The following is a 17,165-nucleotide window of genomic DNA, read 5'->3' on the forward strand; positions in this document are numbered from 1 at the left end:
AAGAGCGATCGGGAATCTCGGGTTCCCATCTCGTGCATCAGCGGAAGAGTCCAGGAGGGTACCAGAAGCTTCCTAGAGTAGGCATTTCCTCCCCAGGAACAGCAGTGACCAGTCCCACTCCACAGCGATGGCACAGGCAGGATCCTCACGTGCTTGGAGAACCTCCGGGCGCCACCAGTGTCAACGTTCTGGCAGCCCATGTCTTCCTCACGAAGGTTAAGTAGTTTTTTTTTTTTTTTTTTTAATATTTTATTTATTTATTCAGGAGAGACAGAGAGAGAGAGAGAGAGGCAGAGACACAGGCAGAGGGAGACGCAGGCCCCATGCAGGGAGCCCGACGTGGGACTCGATCCCGGGTCTCCAGGACCACACCCTGGGCTGAAGGCGGGCGCCAAACCGCTGAGCCATCCAGGGATCCCCAAAGTTAAGTCTTCTTATCCTCTACATAGGGCCCACGGGGTCACAGGGCAGCCTCGGCACAGGAGCTTTGTCTGACTCTAAACCCCAGGCCCTTTACTGTGAGCAGCTCCTCCAGAAACCTTAAATGCTTTGTTTTGTTTTGTTTTGTTTCTTCTGAGAAGACTCAGTGATGATTCATACCTCTTGCAGGAATCGGTGAAACCCCTTCCTGAACAGTCTTGGTGGGGAAAAGACAAGACGTGGGAAAGAGACCAAAGCCTCTGAATGAGTCTTGCCTTGGTTGCTCCCAAAGGGCCCACGGCTCCCCAGGGATGCCCTCATAGGGGCAGCTGAGACCACCTAGCAACCAAAGCCCCCCTCATAGCCCTCATCCCTGCTGCCACCAAACCATGCTCATAGGCCTCTTTAGGCACTGCAGGAAACAGAGAGTGACCACACAAGAGCCGACTGCCAGGAGTCCTCCCACCCAATTCAGTGGTCAGGCAGGCCCACTAGGCCAGGAGGGCCCCTGGCAAACACGTGGACTGCCAGCACCCCGTGGCTACAAGAAGCCAAGAGCAAGCAATGGCAGCAGTCCTAAAGCCATGGCCACAGGCTCTGATTTCCTGGGCAATGGTCCCTCACTGTCTCCACAGTAATTCCCTTAAACTCATCTGCTTGGGGTACCTGTGGGGCTCAGCAGTTGAGCATCTGCTTTTGGCTCAGGTCAGGATCCTGGGATCCTGGGATCGAGTTCCGATCAGGCTCCCCGGACCCTGCTTCTCCCTCTGCCTATGTCTCTGCCTCTCTCTCTGTGATTCTCATGAATAAATAACATCTTAAAAAACAAAAAGCCATCCATTCTCTTTTTTCAAAATTCCTCTGCAGCAAGGACCCAGCTGATTAGATAGAGGGATCAAATGCCAGATGTCCCTAAATGAGCTCTGCCTTCCCTCAAACTGTCCCTCCCGTGCCTGCTACTAGGGTTAACAGAGTGCGCCAAGCTGGGAGCCCTGCTCAGCCTTGACCCCTTGGCCGCCCCCCCACTAAGCCATGGTTGATTGTGCCTCCAGCAAGCAGCAACCCTCGGGACAAACAGTGGGTCTCCCAGTCAAAGCTTCCACAGCCCGCAGGACACAGGTGACACATCTTTCATGATCAGAAGTCTGGTCCTGAGCTGAGCCCCTTCCATAGTCTCATCTCCCCCAACACTCTAGCTACACTTGACTTGGACAAATAACCACACATCCTCTTTCATACCTCTACGGCTCTGCACACACATGGCTTTGTTAGCAAAGCCCTTTCTATCTTTCCTCACTGGGAAACTCACCTATCTTTCAGGGCCTACCTAGCTTGAAACTCACTGCCTCTGTCCCCCGGGGAGAACAGATTGCTGCCTCCTCTGTGTCCCTGTGGCATTCAACAGACACCCCTGTGACAGCCATAGCAACCACAGGGCCCAGCTTTGCAGGAACAGTCCTCATTTTCAATATTCAGTCTTGCTGTCACCAAAATAAACACACACATACTTGTCAGGCCATGTGTTCCAATTCCTGGTTCAGAACCTGGGCAACAACACTAAAAGCACTGCACAAGAGCTAGCTGTTTCCAGATTTGAGCTCCTGAAGAATAGGGACTGTCTTTTATTCATTTTTTTTTTTTCTCTTCAGAGCTTAGAACAGTGCCCAGGAAAGAAGAGGTAGTTACAGAGTGGAAGGACAAACCATAAACTAGACACCATTTAATGAATCTCCCCAATATGCAGTTTATGTCTCAGGGTGTCAGATGGTAATATCTACCAACAACAGTAATTAAGCTGGACAGAACATTTTCTAAGTTTCAAACATTTTCCCCATTTATTTATTTATTTGTTTATTTATTTTTCATTTCCCCCTTTTAATCCCATTTCATCCTGCCTGCTGCTCCAGACAGAAAAGGCCAGCTCAAGGCCATGATTCCTAAGTGACACCTCAAGAAACAAAGTTAACAGAGCAAAAAGGAATCTTTTGATGATAAATGTGAATAGAGAAATCTGGTAGACACTATCCTAACCAAGTGGTCAAACCAAAGCATCAGTACCAACTGTTAACCTGGCATCCTGTGCCACCTGTCATGGTGCAATGGGCAATACACATTACTTATGATTCATTACCACCAAAATTGTCCCACCCAAGTCAAACTGGGCCTCTAACTCAACTTCCAGCTTATAGGAAATACAGGAGACAAAGGAACAAGTGCAAAGACACCACAAGGGAACCATGAGACAAATCCAGGAAGTGAATCTTAAAAAATAAAAAATCAGTATCATTAACAACAACAAAAAGTCATTAAAAAAAAAAAAGGCAAGGTATTGTTCTGGACCAAACTTGTATTGGACTCTGGCTCAAAGAGGAAAAACACTGGGGCACCTGGTGGCTCAGTCAGTTAAGCATCTGCCTTCAGCTCATGTCATGATCTCAGGGTCCTGGGATTAAGACCCATGTCGGGCTCCCTGCTCAGCATGAAGTCTGCTTCTCACTCTCCCTTTGCCCCTCCCCCTGCTCATGCTCACTCTCTCTCAAATCAATAAATAAAATCTTTTCAAAAAACAAAAAATAAAGAGGAAAAACACTATAAAAGACATTTGGGAGAAAGTTGGGAGAAAAATGGGCTAGACAGTAGGTGCTATTTTACAGAAATACCAGTTGACCCTTGAACAACGTAGAGGTCAGGGGCACCAACGCTTTGGGCAGTCAAAAATCTGTGTACTTTTGACTTCCCAAAAACTTAACTACTGATAGCCTACTGTTGATGGGAAGACTTAAAGATAATAGTTGATGGGATCCCTGGGTGGCGCAGCGGTTTGGCGCCTGCCTTTGGCCCAGGGCGCGATCCTGGAGACCCGGGATCGAATCCCACGTCGGGCTCCCGGTGCATGGAGCCTGCTTCTCCCTCTGCCTGCTTCTCCCTCTGCCTGTGTCTCTGCCTCTCTCTCTCTCTCTCTGTGACTATCATAAATAAATAAAAAATTAAAAAAAAAAAAAAGATAATAGTTGATTAACACATATTTTGTATGTTATATGTATTATATATTATATTCTTACAATAAAATAAGCTAGAGAAAACAAATGTTATTAAGAAAGTCATAAGGGGGGATCCCTGGGTGGCTCAGCGGTTTAGTGCCTGCCTTTAGCCCAGGGCGTGATCCTGGAGTCCCAGGATCGAGTCCCGCGTCAGGCTCCCGGCATGGAGCCTGCTTCTCCCTCCTCCTGTGTCTCTGCCTCTCTCTCTATGTCTATCATAAATAAATAAATCTTAAAAAAAAAAAAAAAAAGAACATTAAAAAAAAAGAAAGTCATAAGGAAGAAAGAATACATTTGCAGAACTGAACTGTAAAAAATCTTCATAGAAGTGTACCCAGTTGTTTGAGGGTCAACTGTACTGATTGACTTAGGTGTGCTAAAAGTATTGTCCTTATTCCTTTTAGGGAAATGAAAATCAAAACCACAATGAGATGTCACCACCTGACACCTGTCAGAATGACTAAAATGAAAAAGACAAGAAATAAGTATTGGTGAGGATTTTGAGAAAAAGAAACCCTCATGCACACCATTGATGAGAATGCCAACTGATGCCGCCACTGTGGAAAAAAAAAAGTATGGAGGCACCTCAAAAAATTAAACATAGAACTACTCCATGATCCAATCATTCCACTGCTGGTACTTACCCAAAGAAAATGAAAACACTAATTATAAAAGATGTATGTACCCCTATGTTTACTGAAGCATTATTTATAATAGCTAAGACATGGAAGTGACCCTACTGCCCAACCATAGATGAATGGATAAAGACAATGTGGTATAGATATTCAATGGAATACTATTCAGCCATAAAAAAGAATGAGATCTTGGCATTTGCAACAACATGGACAGACCTAGAGGGTATTATGCTAAGTGAAAATATGTCAGACGGAGAAAGAAAAATACCATATGGTTTCACTCATATGTGAAATTTAAGAAACAAAACAAACAAAAAAAGAAACAAAAGAGCAAACAAACAAAAAGAGACAAACAGACAAAACAGCCTTTTAAATACAGAAAATAAATTGGTGGCTGCCTGAGATGGGAGGGGGGATGGGTGAAATAGATAAAGGGGGTTAAGAGTACACTTTTCATGAAGAGCACTGAGCAACATATAGAACTGCCGAATCATTATACTGTACATCTGACACTAGTAGAACACTGTATGTTAACTACCCTGGAATTAAAAAAAATATTATATATATATATATATATATATATATATATATATATATATATCTCATGCCTATTCTTAAAAGATTACGTTATGGTATGGGGTGATGTATCATGATGTATCATGTTATCTGCAACTTTAAAAAATGGGCATTACATATACAGAAGAATAAAGCAAATAGAGCAAAACAGGAAGAACTGTTGAATCTAGGTGGAGGACAGATTTGTCCACCTAGCACAGTTTACTGTGCTCTTCTTTCAAAACTTCTATATGCTTGAAAGTTTTCATAATAAAAAGTCAGGAAAAATAAAGAGTATTAATACTATCTGCAGGATGACAATATTACTAATATGAAAAAGAACCAACTGTAGATCTTGGAAACCAAATCTGTAATTGTCAAAATAAAGACAACAAGAGCTGGAATAAATGATCAGAACAGACACAACTGAGGGACACCTGGGTGGTGAAGTCAGTTGAAGTGTCCGACTCTTGATTTCAGCTCAGGTCACGATCTCGGGATCAAGCCCAGTGTGGGCTCTGCGCTCAGCATGGAGTCTGCTTGAGATTCTCTCCTCCTTTCCCTCTGCCCTTCCTGCTCATGCTCTTTCTCTCTCTAAAATAAATAAATCTTAAAAAAATAAAAAAAAAAAAGGGGGGGATCCCTGGGTGGGGCAGTGGTTCGGCGCCTGCCTTTGGCCCAGGGCGCGATCCTGGAGACCCGGGATCGAATCCCACATCGGGCTCCCGGTGCATGGAGCCTGCTTCTCCCTCTGCCTGCATCTCTGCCTCTCTCTCTCTCTCTGTGACTATCATAAATAAATAATAATAAAAAAAAAATTAAAAAAAAAAAAAAAGGACACAGTCGAAAAGGAAATCAGTGTGCTAGAGGGTGAAGCCCAGGGTTTGTCCAGAACACAGCACAATAGAGCACCACACTATTAAGATGGAGAAGATAAGAGATATGGAGAACAGATCCTAAGTTCCAGCTCCTGTCCCATGCAAGTTCCAGAGGGAAGAACGAGAGCTAATCAAAGACATCTTTAAAAAACTCCTTAGACCTTCAGAGGTGCCTGGGTGGTGCAGTTGGTTAAGCATCCGACTCTCGGTTATGGCTCAGGCCATGATCTCAGGGTCCTGAGATCGAGCCCCACGTTGGGCTCCATGCTTAGGGTGGAGTTTGGGTTTCTCTCACCCTCTCCCTCTGCTCCCCTCTACCCATGCTTGCTTGCTCTCTCTCTCAAATAAATAAATTAATCTTTAAAAAAAAATTCCTTAAGACCTTTAGAAATACAGGAATTTTCACTCTGATTATACCTACTGAGTTCAGAGCAGGGTGAATGAAAAAAATATCCCACAACCTAGATATACAATGGTAAGATTTCAGAACATCAGAAATCAAGGGTCACTTGATTTCAAGAGTCACTTAGAGATTCTTTCTGAAAGAATCACTTGAGGAACAATTCAGGCAAAATGAAAATGAACTAAAGTTATAAACAGTAAACCAAAAATCAATAAATAAAACTTGGAATTAAAATCCAATAGTTATCAAAATAACTGCTGGTGGCACAATGTCAAAAAAATCAATAATGGTCTGGCACTAGAACCCTGGATGATTTCAATGTGGAAATTGGGGGTGAGGAGGCAATGAGGAGGGAAAAAAGGTGTGCCAGGGTTCTTGTTCTCTTAGGGTCAAAGAAATAGATACTAATTCTAGACCACAGCTAGAAAAATATAAATTTGAGTACGCATTTAACATTTAACAAGATAAATATAAATAGGATATACACACTTCCAAATTACTAAGAGGGTGGCATAGGAGAGAGATCCAACAGAAGCCAAGACATACTTTGTGACTTGGAAAAAGCCAGTCACTGAATCCAGTTCCTGCAACAACAGAGAAGGTGCAGTGCTAAGTGCAGGCACACAGCAGAGCTCACATTCCCTCCCGGGCCTGGGAATAAACAGGTCAGTGAGGTGTAGAGGATGGTAGTAAGTGCTAGGAAGAAAAAGCAAGGTGAATAAGGATTATAAAGTAACTCAGACCTCAAAAACAAAAAGAAGCCAGACACAGGAAAGCCTGCAATATTGCAGGATTCCATTTATACGGAGTGTCCAGAACAGGCAACTCTATAGAAACAGAAAGTAGACAAGTGGGTGCTGGGGAAGCAGGAATGAGAATGACTGCTCAGGGGTAGGGGGGGTTCTTTTGAGGTAATGAAAATATATAAAAACTGATTGTGGTGATGGCTATACAACTCTGTGAGTAAACAACATGACCAGACTGAACTGAACACTTTAAATGGGGGATTTCTATGGCATATGAATTATATATCTCAATAAAGATTTTTTTTTTTTCAAGGAGCTTGGTAGAGTGCTACTTTAGACAAGATAGGCAAGTAAGGGAGCATCTGGGTGGCAGTCAGTTGAGCATCAGACTCTTAACTTCAGCTCAGGTCATGATCTTGGGGTCGTGGGATCAAGCCCCACGTCACGCTCTGTGCTCAGCGCAGAGTTTGCTTGGGATTCTCTTCTCCCTCTGCCCCTCCCCCCACTGGCACTCGTGCGCGCGCTCTCTCTCTCTCTCTCTCAAATAAATTAATAAAATCTAAAAGAAAAAAATAGAGGGTCAAGTAAGGCCACCTCATGTGAGGTAAAACAATAATCTGTTGTGTATTCATACACATATACACATGGAGAGCAAACTGCCCCAAAGCATCTTAAGACTCTATGGCCTTCATCCATAACCATACTGCTGCTCAGAGGCAGGGGAACCCCTGAGTAGTAAAGAGAAGAATCCAGCTGGAATTCTATAGCTTGGAGAGTATTTTAATACTTAATGAGTTTTTCATGCTAGACTTGAAAATACCAACCATGACCATTTCACATCAAATTAACCAAACTTTGCCAGTTACAGTTTTAAGAGATTAGGCTTTTCAGCAAATGAGCCTGTAAAAATTTCCCCATCAACTTGTGCTATGGTGATACTATTTCTCAAAAGTCATAAAATTAAAAATAGAAGTCATAAAATCAAACAAAACAACACTGAGTTCCCATAAGATCTCGTGTATTCACCCAACATTTATCTCTCCTCCCTGGCCAGGAGACCTTCAGCTCGTGCATTAACTCCAGCCTTCAAGCAGAGCTTCACTCATACCCTTTCCTGCTTAGAAGGCTTTCCCTCCCTCTGTCTCACTACTTGCTAGTTGATTCAGTCAATACTTTCCAAGGGCTTATTTTGGAGGAAATAACCAAAAAAGAAAACTCGAGAATTGAAGTTTACACTGAGGTATTTATCTTGTGATTTTTTTTTTAAGATTTTATTTATTCAGAGACAGAGAGAGAGAGAGAGAGAGAGAGAGAGAGAGAGAGGCAGAGACACAGGCAGAGGGAGAAGCAGGCTCCATGCAGGGAGCCCGACGTGGGACTCGATCCTGGGTCCCCAGGATTATGCCCTGGGCTGAAGGCAGTGCCAAACCGTTGACCCACCCAGGCTGCCCTACCCTTGTGATTTCAATAATAAAACAGATTTTTTCTATATATTTCAAAGAATTTTCATGTATTTTATAAAACTGATCTTTCTCTATGTAATTATCTATAATGTAAACATGGCAGATATTCACAGTTTGTAGCTAGCAAACTGAAGTTTATTCTGACAGTTATGACCCATTCTTTTCATCATGAAATCATCCATTATGTGTATACCCATGAGAGAGCTAAAATCCAAGAATAAAAAAACAAGTTAAGTCAAGAAAAAAATCGAAGTTTTTCACTGGAAAATGTAAACAGATTTTTTAAAAAAAATTTTTAGATTTTTATTTATTTATTTGAGAAACAGAGCATGTGAGCAGGAGGCAGAAGGAGAGGGAAGGAGAGAATCTCAAGCAGACTCCACACTGAGTATAGACCCCAACAACTTGGGGCTCAATCTCATGACCCCAAGATCATGACCTGTGCCAAAATCAAGAGTTGGACGCTTAACTGAATAAGCCACCCAGGCACTTCAGAATATTTTTAATTTTAAAAATACCTAATTTTTACCCTTCTCAGGCATCAAAATGCCAGGAGTGGGAATTACCTGGCTTGAAATTGTAAGACTTTTTTTTTTTTCAGTGAGTGATGGAATTCTTCAGTGATGAAATGGTCCCACACCACCAGCATCAGCTAACCTTTTAGGCCTCTCATATCAAGCAAGATGAACAGCATCCTCTTAAAAGCAGTCGCCTCAAGAGGTGACACATTCCAATGACCTGTCCCTGCCCAACACACACTGTCAGGGCCCTCAGGCAAGCCCCCCTGGCACCAGAATTGTGTCTTTATAGGTAAGACCTCACTTTGGACCAAAGAACAGAAGAATCGCTACCTCTATGGAATGCTCTCAAATACACCCCAGAAACACCTGCCAGAAGGAAGAGCTGTAGGTCCCAAAGAATGTGAATAAGGATCCTCAACAGCTGATCAAACATTTGGGAAATGCGCACACAATTTCTCAAGGAGACTACTTTGAAAGAGGCAGCGCTCATGGACACATTAGGTTCTAGGTCACTACTGTTTACAAATCAGCCACATTACTCCTTAGTCACGCTCCAGATTTGGGACAGTGTCACCTCAAACACTGATGAACAGGTGCAAAAACCTCGAAGAACCCACAATGCTAACACACCTCATCTAGGACTAAGTTCCTCTTTTCTCAGCACAAGAAAGGGGAGCTTATAAGACAAAGGAGTACAAGTAAGATCAGAGGAGTCCATGTGTCTCACGGTATATAGATATGGGAGCTATTAATGAGAAATGGTCCGTGGGACGCCTGGGTGGCTCAGTGGTTGAGCATCTGCCTTCGGCTCAGGGCATGATCCTGGGGTCCTGGGATGCAGCCCCACATTGGGCTCCCTGCATGGAGCCAGCTTCTCCCTCTGCCTGTGTCTCTGCCTCTCTCTGTGTGTCTCTCATGAATAAATGAATAAAATCTTTTTTAAAAAAAGAAGAGAGAATTGATCCTTGCTGATTAATTTATCACAGCAGGTTGGAGAGATCCTCTCTCTAAGAGCACTTGCTCAAGTTCTGTTGCAACATGTTCAAGAGAACAGCATTTTGTAAGTCATTCTAAAGATGGGTTTTTTCTTTTGTTCACACTAGCCATATGCACCAATTCACCCAATTCATCTGAATTAATCAGGATTTGTTTGTTTAACAAGCACCTGGCATTAAGATGCTGTTATCGTACTGCTAATCAAAATACACAAAAAAAAGTAAAATGCAAGTGATCTATGACAGCCCAGATATTAAACTCATCCCAAACCTTTCCATGCATATGTGGTGCTTGTGCATGTTCTCCCAGTGGAAGAGGGCATAGCACAGCAGTGAGGGTAAGCACCAGACCAGGAGCCTGAAGGATAAGTTCTTTTCATATCTGCCACCCACAAGCCTTGATGTTTTGCTCTGTAAGATGGGGATCCTTCTCATCCCCATGAGCAAATCCTATGTGGGTAGGTGAGACAGGGATTCTTTATTTTATTTTATTTTATTTTTGAGACAGGGATTCTTTCTGTAGCTCACTGATAGAGTAACAGGTCAGTGAAGTGACTTGCACAAGGTCAGCTGAGCACCCAGGCCGAGAAGCCAAGCTTCTGGACTCCTCAAGCCACACTTTCTCTCTCTCAGGTGATTGCCACACCAATGACGGCCCCCTGTTTACTGATGATCTGCAACGGGCCAGGTCCCTAAAGCTAAGAGGTTTGCAAGTGAAGCAGATCAAAAGTGGTGACGTCACATGCCCAGAACACTAGAAGGCAAAGCCAAGATTTAAAGGTGGTGCCGCGGTGGGGGTCTAACACTGGCCCTCCTTCCACTGTCTTTCCATGAAATGTGCTATCCCAGGACTGTCAGAAACCTCGGGAGGCAAGGTTTATCTTGCAACGGGGATGGCCATCATTGGCCTCAAGAACAGATTTCTATCTTTTTTTTTTTTTTTAAAGATTTTATTTATTCATTCATTCAGAGAGAGCGAAGAGAGAGGCAGAGACACAGGCAGAGGGAGAAGCAGCCTCCATGCAGGAAGCCCGATGTGGGACTCGATCCCGGGTCTCCAGGATCATACCCCAGGCTGTAGGCGGCGCTATACCTCTGCGCCACCGGGGCTGCCCAAGAACAGATTTCTTCAGACAACCAGCATGACCCAGAACTTCTTTCTTATCTAACAGTCCTTTTGCTCTTTCTGATCAAAACTGAAAAAGTCAAACCAATAAGATCCAAATCAGAAAAGCACCCGATCCAAAGAGCAAAATCAGACCTCTGATTGGACGCCCAGAGGATGTAAACTCGAAAAAGAAGAGGGTTCTTATTTCCCTGCCCCTGCCCCCTCTTTTGGAAGTACCAGGAGCAGCTACAAAAACAAAGGTGACTTGCAGGGCCCAGGGCAGCTAGAGAGTCAAGGCCCAAGGGCATAAACCTTACCTCTGTGAAGGAGAGATACGGCAACATCTCAACAAGGGGAGAGTGAACCTGATAGAGAGCTGAATAAAGGGGGTACAATTCGACAAGGCTAACCTGTGTGTGTGGACTTGAGGCCTGTGTCCCCAGTGATCTGCAAAACGAGTTTACATAACAGGCCTTTGTGCTGCCCCGGATAAGACAGAGTAGAAGAGCTCTCAGAGTGTTTTAAGGATTTAGAACCAGCTACGATTCCTGGGGGACACTGAGGATGAGGATGGCAGGGAGGAAGCAAAGGGTAGGGGAGAGGGGAGTTAAGACATCACCTGTCTGATCTACAGAGGAGAATGGTAACAACAGCAGTAATAATTTAAGTCCTCATATTTGTAATTCCTTGGCCTTATTTGCAATAGCACTTTCAGGACAGACCAGAATCCAGTAACACTGACTGCCTCTTCTTAGAGGGCACTGTAGGGTTGGGAGACAAAGGTGGAAGGGAGGTTTTTGGGTTTTTTTTTTTTTTTTTAACTGTGTGCCCTTGAAATTTTGAAATTCTGGACCATGTAGATGGATTATCTATTCAAAAATAAATAAAGGGAATTTTTACACTATTTTAACCATGTCTAGAGTTTTCCAACAATCCTAAGAAGCAGGCAGAGCAAAGATCATTAGTTCCAACTCACAGATGAGGAAGCCATGGGCTCTAAGAAAGAAAAAGGAGGGATCCCTGGGTGGCGCAGTGGTTTGGCGCTTGCCTTTGGCCCAGGGCGCGATCCTGGAGACCCGGGATCGAATCCCACATCAGGCTCCCGGTGCATGGAGCCTGCTTCTCCCTCTGCCTATGTCTCTGCCTCTCTCTCTCTCTCTCTCTGTGACTATCATAAATAAATAAAAATTAAAAAAAAGAAAGAAAAAGGAGGGACACCTGGGTGGCTCAGCAGTTGGGCGTCTGCCTTTGGCTCAGGTCATGATCCTGGAGTCCTGGGATTGAGTCCCACATTGGGGTCCCTGTATGGAGCCTGCTTTTCCCTCTGCCCGTGTCTGCCTCTTCCTCTCTGTCTTTCATGAATAAATAAATAAATAAAATCTTTAAGAAAAAAAGGAATCGGTCACAGTTGTGGTAGAGTTGGAAGTAAGACTCAGACATTCACGTTCCTTTTTAAAAAAAAAAAAAAATTTTTTAAAGAGACCCAGGCAGAGGGAGAAGCAGGTTCCCTGCGGGGAGTCTGATGGGGGACTTGATCCCAGGACCCTGGGATCACGACTTGAGCCGAAGGCAGGCGCAAAACCACTGAGCCACCCTGGTACCCCTGACCTTCATACTCCTAAGCCAGTGTTCTCTTTTGGAAACTCCACAGTTTGAAAGATGCAACCCCGCATAGCTAGAGCTGCGTGAATCCACATGGGGAAGGGCACAGGAACCCAGCACCCCATACGGAACCTTACTAACCAGCACAGCGGGCTATGTGAGCTGTTCAGGGCTGGCTAGATGTTCCGGCAGTGGAAAAACATCCTGAAACTCATGAAGGCTTCAACTCTTACTACTGAAAAATCTATAAAATGCCCAAGTCCACACTGTTTCTCAAGCGTGGTGGCTGCAACCACATTTTTTTACTAGATTCATTAACTTGCAGACTCTCAGAGTCATCACTATGAACTCAGAGAGACTCAGACGGGTGGTCAAGTGTAAAAATAAGCACTGGGCTTACGACCCAGGCAGACCCTGAGTTCAAGTCCCAGTTTTACCATTGACTTGTGTGTGGCCTTCCGCATGCTGGTAACTTCATTTATTTTGGTCTCAGCAACCCCCCTATTAATAAGAATCAACTCGCAGACATGTACCCCATACCACGCATCTAACACTGTTGTAGGTGCGGGGACTCGCAGGCCCACAAAGGAAACTGGATCCCTGCACTTTCAAGGAGCTGACAGGCCTTGTACAGGAGGAGACTGTCACATGAGGTCATTTTAAGTCCTGATAAGTGCTATGAACTTATCCCTGACCTTACCCTGTAATGGAACAGAAGGTCCAGAAGGGCAGGGAAGGCCTCTCTCTGAAAAGGAGGCATTTGCAGTGGGAGCCAAATGATGAGGCAGCAGGGGGATGTAGGGACACAGTATGACAAGCAAGGGGATAAAGAGCCCAAGGCAGGCCTGTCTGAAGGAGAGAGAAGGCCAGTGAGGCCAGAAAGTACTCAGTGAGGGGCAGAGGGAAGGAGCTAAACCAGCCAAGGCAGACAGGGGCCCACCTCTTCAGGTGAGCAATCTGGATGTCATTCTGGTTGCAACTGGAAGTGACTATAGAAATAAAGAGATTTAATTAGATCTGTAAAGTTGTAACTTCTTAATTTTTTTAGCAGTCAAATGAAAACAAGTGGAACCTCAATACCAAACTGGATACAAGTAGTTTTGCTCTGTCTAGGTGAGAAGCTAGTTAAGGCCCTTCCGACCTTGTGGCCTCTTGGCTTTCCCGGCTCCCACCCCCCACCCCTCAGGGGATACCCCCACACCCTGGAGCTCAAAGGAGCTGGAAAAACACCAGGTGATCTATGTCTGGGTTCTTCAAGGTCTAACAAAAAAGTACAGGGAGGAGGTTTGGGATATGACACCGGATGCCTGCTGGACCCCAGGCAGCCCCTGGAAAGGTTTTAAATTAAATCCCTGATGTGGGCACACTTTCTGCAGGAACAATAACAATAAAATCTGGTTCATCAAAGGTTCCAGTTAAAATCACACTGCTGAAGCTATAGGGACAGAAAACAGATCAGTGATTGCCAGGGGCTAGGGTGAAGGGAGCACACTGACACAAAGAGACATGAGGGAACTTTCTGTGTTGCTGGAAGTATTCTATACTGTGATTGTGGAGGTGATTATGGGGCTGTATACGTTTCGTCAAAATTCACACAACAGTACATGTAAAGTGGGTGAAGTTAAAGGAGTGGAAGTTAAACTTTCATGAACCTGATGTTTATGAAGACACCGCTGAGGAAAGCAAAAGTGACTTGCTCCTGCTGAGTCAGTAGAGCCCCCAAACTGCCACTTGAAGGACTGTCCCCCACCCACTGCTGCTCAGTTTCAATTCAATGCCTCTTTAGCACTCTGGGCCTCAGGTTTCTCTGACTACAAAATGAGGATGTAGATAATCGCCAAAAATTCTTCCACTCCAATCAGATTCTAAGAAGTAGTCTGGCACAGGGGAAAGACCTCAACCCTATAGAGTCAGAAAAACTGGAAGAAAAATGCCCAGCTCTGTCAGTTACTTGCTGTGGGTGCCAGGGCCACCCTGTCCTATGCCAGACGGGGTTTAGTAAGAACACATCTGTAAATCAGCTGGCACACAACAGACTCTCAAAAGGGGAAGCCATTATGTGGAGGGAGCCATCCCTCCAGTGTCCTGATCCCAATCCCACCCAGCTGTGTCCTAAGAACAATGTGGAGGTGCCCATAAGGAAAAGAAATCGTGAACTGCCTGCCCTGTGTTGCATAACCCGTGCTCGGGTACACAGTACACCCTGGGCTCCACTGGGGCACAGGCTGTTATCTCGCCAGGTAAACAGGAACACCCTGCCCCCTCCTTGACCACCGTCAGCACCCAGCCACCACAAACACACGGGTGCAAGAGAAGACCGGCCCACAGCTTGCAGAAGCAGCCACTGCTATTTATGCCTATATTTTAGGCACTCCACTTTCCCTGTGGCTGCTGGCATCATCACAGGGCACAAAGTCATCCAAAGACACACTCCACCCATCCTCCAGCCCTTCCCTCGCCACCTGTTCCAAAGGGGTGGTCCCAAATAATGACTCAAAGCTGCCTGCCACACCTTGCTCCTATCTTTCTATCCTAAGGAAACCAAAAGAAACACACAGAAACCCAAAATATTATTAAAACAAAACAAATAAAACAAACACTTCAGGCAGGGAGTTTCTGCTTCCCCTAGCACATCAACCCTAGAGGCACTGTGGCCGCGTAAAGTTTGTTGGTGTACTATTTCTCCATGGAGGGACAGGAGGTAGGCAACACCCAGAAATTATCCCAATTTTGCAGAAACAAAGAGCTAAATACCGTGCAAAAGACAAGCATGAGCACAGCTACAGCAGCCCAAGGACCCAAAGCATCAGATCTCCAGGGACTCCAATACCTGGCTCAACTTCTAGAAAGCACAGAGGTAACAGGAGATAACACTTGCCCTGTGCTGCCCCTGCTCAGTGCTCTCAGGAGCTGTCCTGCAGATACGTGAACTCAAAACCATGAAAGAATGGAAAAGATTTCTGCACAGCTCAGTTGAGGAAAGATATTGAGCAAAAACAATGCTCCGTCCTGGCCATGGTCTCCGAACTCTCATTAGGGAGGGCTGGTGGCCAGGTTAAGAGACTCTGATTCACTAATCATAAATATTATTTATCAAGCCATTGCCAGGACATTGTGGCAACTACATCCTGCTGTTTCTATTCAGAGCCGTTGCCACATTCGGTCCTCTCCCCCACCTTCCGGTATCTGTGAACTTTCCAGTTTCTATCAAACTCCAGCCGGGGGAGGGGACCCAGTGCCGGCCCCCGTCGAGGAAAGTTCCACCACCAAGTCCACAAAGAGACTGCGGGGAGGCGTGGCCAGGCCGGAAACTCTGACAAAAAGTTTGGCCCTCCGGTCCCAGAAGCAACTGCTTCCTGGTCCCCCGCAGCCGCGGGAGGGGAGGCTGCTTCTGCGGCCGGCTCCCCCGCCAGGGCCGCCGCGCGGGGTGCGGGGCGCGGGGCGCGGGGCGCTCGGAACGCGGCGGGAGGGGGCGGGAGGGGGCGGGAGGGGGCGGGAGGGGGCGGGCCGCCCGGCGCCCTTCGGACCCGCGCTCGGAGGCGCCCCGCTGCCTGCCACTGGCGAGGTCATTTCGGAGCAAGTGCCCGCGGGGGGTGGGCTCGGGAGGGCGGGGCCTCCCCCCCGCAGGACCCCCGCACACACACGCCCCCGAGGCCGGCGCCCCGAGGACGAGGCCTGACCCGGACCCAGACCCCAGGCCCAGGCCTGCTCCGACCGGAGGAAGGGGAAGGGCGGCGGAAGGGATCTGCCAGAAGCCCCAGGGCCATCCGGGCGCTCGCGGCGGCCCTGGGCTCCCGCAGCCCCCGCCCCCGCCCCGCCCCGCGGAGGGAGCGCCTTCTGGGGGCGCTGGCGGACCGCGGGGCCGTCGGAGCGGCCAGAGGGCCAGGCCGCCCCCGCGCCGCGGCTCCGGGCCGGGCCTCCCACCTTGACCCGCTTGCCCTGGATCTCCAGCGTCTTCATGGTGAAGTCGACGCCGATGGTGCTGCCCTGGCGCTCCGAGAAGGCGCCGGTCTTGAAGCGCTGCACCACGCACGTCTTGCCCACGCTCGCGTCGCCCACCAGCACCAGCTTGAACAGGAAATCGTACTGCTCGTCCGGGTCCCCCGGGCCCGGGCCTGGGCCCGCCATGGCCGCGCGGGAGCCGAAGGGCCGCCGCTCCACACGCCGAGCAGCCTGAGCGCGCGGAAGCCGCGGACCGCCTGGCGACGTGGAACCGCCGCAACACCTGAAGAAGGGGCGCCGCCGACTGCCGGCCCCGGCCCCGCCCCCGCCCCGCCCGCCCCCGCCCCCGGCCCCGCCCCGCCCCGCCCCGCCCCGCCCTCGGCCAGCCGGGAGCCCGCGGGCCTCCGCTCCGCCCGGGGCTCGCCTAGTTCCGCCGCCGCTCGCTCCGGGCCGGTGCAGCCCTCGCGCCCGCCCCCAGCCCCGCCGCGGCCAGGCTCCGCCCCCGCGCCGCCCCGGCCCGACTCTACTACCCTCAGCACTCCGGGCCCGCCCCATCCCCACTCCAGCCTCGGCGCTCCTCGGGACAGACTCCGCCCTCGGCCACACCCCCGAGCAGCCCCGCCCCCAGCCCGGCTCCTGGCCCCGCCCCCAGCCCGACTAGCGGCCCTCGGCCCGTCGACGTCGGCTTCTCAGCCCCGCCCCCAAGCCCGCCCCCAACCCAACTCGGCTCGCAGCCCCGCCCCCAGCGCTCGCCACGCCCCCCAGCGCCTACGGGCCAGGCTGCGGGCCCTGAGCCGTCAGGAGCAGGCTCAAGGGAGTGGTGATCTCTGGGCCTGCAGGCCTGGGGGCCTATTAA

At 47.9% G+C, this 17,165-nt stretch overlaps 1 protein-coding gene across 1 annotated transcript in view; it reads right to left on the reverse strand.

Moving 5' to 3' along the window:
• Positions 1-16,628, reverse strand: part of RAB43 (RAB43, member RAS oncogene family) — a 40,212-nt gene extending 23,584 nt beyond the window's left edge. The window contains exon 1 of the mRNA XM_041764751.1: positions 16,292-16,628. Within this exon, the coding sequence (XP_041620685.1) occupies positions 16,292-16,495 (204 nt within the window). The 5' untranslated portion in view covers positions 16,496-16,628. The remainder of the gene's footprint in view (positions 1-16,291) is intronic.
• Between the last annotated feature and the right edge of the window lie 537 nt (positions 16,629-17,165).

The sequence above is a fragment of the Vulpes lagopus genome, chromosome 7, assembly GCF_018345385.1.
Source record: "Vulpes lagopus strain Blue_001 chromosome 7, ASM1834538v1, whole genome shotgun sequence".
In the NCBI taxonomy this organism is placed as follows: domain Eukaryota; kingdom Metazoa; phylum Chordata; class Mammalia; order Carnivora; family Canidae; genus Vulpes; species Vulpes lagopus.